We start from the raw sequence: 4,951 nt of genomic DNA on the forward strand, positions 1-4,951 counted from the left end.
ATCCTAGGATCCCATTTAAATTTGACCAGTTGTCCCAATAATGGTCTTTATAGCAGAAAAATTCCCTCTGTGCTTCATTATCCAATCCAGGATAATATGTTGCATTTAGTTGTCACATCTTTTTATATATTTCCTTAATGTCCTATATTTGGGATACTTTTTTCAGTATTTTCTTGCCTCTTGTAGCCTTCTTTTGTCTTTTAGGAAATACACAGTGAAATATTTAGGAGTTTTCAACTTACCCTCAACTGATTCATCCAGGAAAGAAACACACACACACACACACACACACACACACACACACACACACACACACGAAAAGAATGATAAAACAACTGCGGTAAATAAACTCTTAACAACTGGAAATCTGGATAAAGGGCATATAGAATGTACTCTTCTACTTTCTAACTTTAAAGTTATTTCAAAATAAAAAGTTTAAAATGATTTTTTAAAAAGAAAGAAAAGTAAGTTATTATAAGCATGAGCAGAATGATACAAAACAAGGCTTTGGATTTGAATATAATTCTGACTTCCTCCTCATTCTCTTCTCCAAGGTAACTGCAGAGGCTATTTCCTGGAATGAATCAGTAAGTGAAACAAATCACTCCATGGTGACTGAGTTCATTTTTCTGGGACTCTCCAATTCTCGGGAACTCCAGATTTTCCTATTTGTATTCTTCTTTGTATTCTATGTAGGAATTGTGTTTGGAAACCTTCTTATTGTCACAACTGTGTCTTCTGACTCCCACTTTCACTCCCCCATGTACTTCCTGCTGGCCAACCTCTCACTCACTGATCTGTCTCGGTCTTCAGTCACAGCCCCCAAGATGATTACTGACTTTTTCAGTAAGCACAAAGTCATCTCTTTCAAAGGCTGCCTTGCTCAGATATTTCTCCTTCACTTTTTTGGTGGGAGTGAGCTGGTGATACTCATAGCTATGGCCTTTGACAGATATGTAGCGATCTGTAAAGCCCTACACTATACTACAATTATGTGTGGCAATGTATGTATTGGCATTGTGGTTGCAGCGTGGGGGATTGGCTTCCTTCACTCAGTGAGCCAGTTGGCCTTGGCAGTAAACTTTCCTTTCTGTGGTCTCAAGGAGATTGATAGCTTTTATTGTGACCTTCCTAGTGTAATCAAACTCGCCTGTACTGACACCTACAGGTTAGATATTATGGTCATTGCTAACAGTGGTGTGCTTACTGTATGTTCTTTTATTCTCCTAATTATCTCCTACACTATCATGCTAATGACCATCCAGCTTCGTCCTGCAGATAGGTCATCAAAGGCTCTGTCCACTTTGACTGCTCACATCACAGTAGTCCTTTTGTTCTTTGGATCTTGTATATTTATTTATGCCTGGCCATTTCCCATCAAGTCATTAGACAAATTTCTTGCTGTGTTTTATTCAGTGATCACTCCTCTCTTGAATCCAATTATATATACACTAAGGAACAAAGACATGAAGACTGCAATGAGACAGCTGAGAAAATGGAATGTGAATTCTAGGGCAAAGTCTTATGTCTTCTATAACTGTGAGATTAATCTGATATAATGACATAATATATAGTAAAGTTGGTAAACTATTTAATAAAGTTCATGAAAATTCTACCTTATACTCCCATATCACTTAGTAATTGTCAAAGAATTTTCACATGCACTGCCTCAACTTATCTTTCAACAACTTTGTATGTTATACTTTTAGATACATATGCAAAGTTAACATCATGCTTTCAAAGTATTATCTCACTAATTCTTAGGACAATAAAAGGTATAAATATGTTAGTATTTGTGCACACTTGTGCCTTGCTGGGTGATACTGAGTTTAACAGAGACAAGGATAAAAACTAGCTTAACATAAAAGTGTTTTTTTCAATTTTATTTGTTTCCTTTTTCTCTAACACTATTAAGAAATGAACTGCCATATGCCTAACTCAAAAAAATATGTTTAGTAATAAAGATATATCAATCAACTTTTAAGAAGTTTAAAAAGGAAACTCCTCCCACTGTAGCAGTTTATAGTTCACCTTCTATCATTATAACAACTCATAACCCATGGAAGCATTATCAGGAGTGATAGAAGAATGAGTTTGCTAATGTGAAATTTGCCTTGTAGACACTTGACATCCTGTGGTATATTACAACTGCTCATAAGCAATGAAAAGAATTTAGAGGGATCCAATCTCTCAACACGGTACAAAGTTTATCACTCAGATCCATCTATGTTATTTTTCCACGATTAGCTTTCATGAGAACAGGGGTTAAAGTCAGAAAAAGCTGGTTCAACTCTAATTATCCCTTACTAATCATGATTTTGGGTGCATTATTTAACTTTCATAAGTTTTAGTTTCCACATTTATAAAAGGGAGATAACATTTATTACATATGGTTATTAAGACAATAATGAGACAATAGATATGAATCAACACAATTTGTGGCATATTTGGCACTCAGTAAATGTTGGGTACTATTATAATTATTATATAAATCCTGTATATGAACAAAGCCAAAAGTTCTCAACCTTTATTTTTTTCAACATGCTTTAGGGATGTGACACACTCCAATCTTAACAGACCCTCATTTGGGGCATTGCAGTTTTAAGTGGAAGTGTGCATATTATGTGCAAGTGTGTACTCAAGCACACAAATGCTACCACTCTAGGAAGGCATACTGAAAATTCAGGGTAGAAGTAGAAGGGAATATAAGCCAAAAAAAAAAAAAATGACAAGTGATTCTGACAAATATCTCCTCTCTCCAGTGAGAATCACTGAACCAAGATAAAACTGAAGATTAAATATTCCACAGAAAAAGGACTGTAGTTTGTCAAAGTGTGGCTTGAAGTAATAGGTAAACAGAGTCAGATGATAAGAGAGTTAAAATTATGTTTATCCCAGGAAAAATAGAATAGGAAATCCATAAGTAGATTAAAAACGTATGGATTAAGTTTTTAAAACTTAAGAAAATTAGGGAATGATAATGACAATATTTGACATCAATGGGAAGAGGAAGGACCTACTAATGAGATGGTGGAATAACTGGATAGCAATATGGGAAAAGATATATTGGATCTATTTGGGATACCACTATGCCAGGACAATTTCTCAATGAATTCAATACATAAATATTTTATAATCTATACAAATTTTAAAATAAAACATAAGCCAATATCTTTATAATCTATTAATATGGTAAATATTGATCACGTTGACTATATAAAATTGATTTTTTTTTTTTTTTTTGTCGTTTTTTCCTGACGGGCACTCAGCCAGTGAGTGCACCGGTCATTCCTATATAGGATCCGAACCCGCGGCGGGAGCGTCACCGCGCTCCCAGCGCAGCACTCTACCGTGTGCGCCACGGGCTCGGCCTAAAATTGATTTTTTAAATGCATGATAAAACTACCAGAAAAGTACAAAGATAAATGAGGGGAAAGTGTTTATAATTTACATCATGAAGAGTAATAGTTCTAATATATAAAGAACTTCTTTTAAAAACCCAACAAACTAATAAAAAAATGGGCAAAACATATGAATGTACAGTTTCTATATAAGGAGATGCAATATTTAAATACATAAAAAATGTTCAAGGTCTCTCATGTTGATATATGCAAAGTAAAATGATACTTAAATATGAGTTCTGACCTATATCAAATACCTGATCGCAATATTTAATAATACAACCTGTTGATGAAATTGTAAATAAAGAAGTATTTTTATGCATTGTTGGTGAGAATATAAAATGGCATAACCTCTTGGCAATATCTAGAAAAATTAAATAAACAATGCACAAGGCTACTCATTAAAGCATTGTTTTTAATAGCAAAAGAATGGAAAAACCCACTTACAATGGGTCTATCAGGATGTAACCTCATCACAAGTCAAGGAATATTTGTATATAATTTATAAATACATATTTTATAATTATTTTAATAAGCATATTTTAAATGGTAAACAAAAAATAATTTTAAAAATGCTTTCTTATGGCAGGAGGAGAAAACGGTGAAGCACAGGGATAAAACCTAGGCTTCTTAAAATATATCTTATTTAACAGTGATGACTTTGGAATCATGTAACTGTTTTACATAATTAAAAATGAAATTAAATCAACAGAAAAAAACCGCAATACCTAAAAATCAAGTTAAACCAACACAAGTGATTTAATGGCATTTTAATTAGGAAGTAAAACATCCAAGAATTGCTTCATTGGACACTAAAACACAGTCAGAATATTGTGTAATATATCCTGGGAACAGAAAATATGCAAAGAACCCAAACTGCCTACTTGTTGTCAGTAGTAATATTAGTTTTACTATTTTAAAAGTATTATATATTTGAATAAAGCAAATAAGTAATTATGTTAATACCAACAGGAATCAAAAATTTCAGCAGTAAAGAAAAACAAATTAAAACTCCTAAGTAAATAATCTGTGTTCTTTAATCTAAATTAGAAATTATTACAAACTAATCATTTACTTCTCTTTTACTAAAAAATATAAGTATTTGTTAACTCTGTCCACTAAAAAGACCTAGAAATAATGAGAGACAAGTAGCAATGAACACATCTTATGCCCTTGTACGGACTTAAATACTGTTTACCACTAAAAAGAATAGGAGCTTTTTGGATAAATGGTTGATTTTAGGTCTGAAGCAGAAATATACAAGATGATTCTGGAATATTTTTCAGGTCACAATGGCCAGAAGCTAAATAAGACTATTGGAATAAGGTCAAAATAACACAGGAGCCAACTTAGACAGTCTACCACTAACCAGAAATGAAACCATATGAGCATCAGTAACAGTAATGATGAATGTAATAGATTAAAGAAATAGTATATAAAAATATCTATGAGGTCACAATAATTCTCAAAATAAAAGATGGTATATTGCTTTGCTTTGAAGGTCAGTAGTGTGACTACATAATATTCTGAAACTTGGTGAATAAAAAGAA

At 32.9% G+C, this 4,951-nt stretch overlaps 1 protein-coding gene across 1 annotated transcript; it reads left to right on the plus strand.

Moving 5' to 3' along the window:
• Positions 1-557: 557 nt before the first annotated feature.
• On the plus strand, positions 558-1,559 carry LOC134372663 (olfactory receptor 4F17). Its single transcript, XM_063090088.1, has one exon. It carries the CDS (start codon positions 609-611, stop codon positions 1,557-1,559), a length of 951 nt encoding a protein of 316 aa, XP_062946158.1. The 5' UTR covers positions 558-608.
• The last annotated feature ends 3,392 nt before the right edge of the window (positions 1,560-4,951 follow it).

The sequence above is a fragment of the Cynocephalus volans genome, chromosome 3, assembly GCF_027409185.1.
Source record: "Cynocephalus volans isolate mCynVol1 chromosome 3, mCynVol1.pri, whole genome shotgun sequence".
Taxonomy (NCBI): Eukaryota; Metazoa; Chordata; class Mammalia; order Dermoptera; family Cynocephalidae; genus Cynocephalus; species Cynocephalus volans.

What these genes read in the sequence shown, in the direction of transcription:
- LOC134372663 (XM_063090088.1), top strand. Translation starts at nt 609, where the DNA reads ATGGTGACTGAGTTCATTTTTCTGGGACTCTCCAATTCTCGGGAACTC.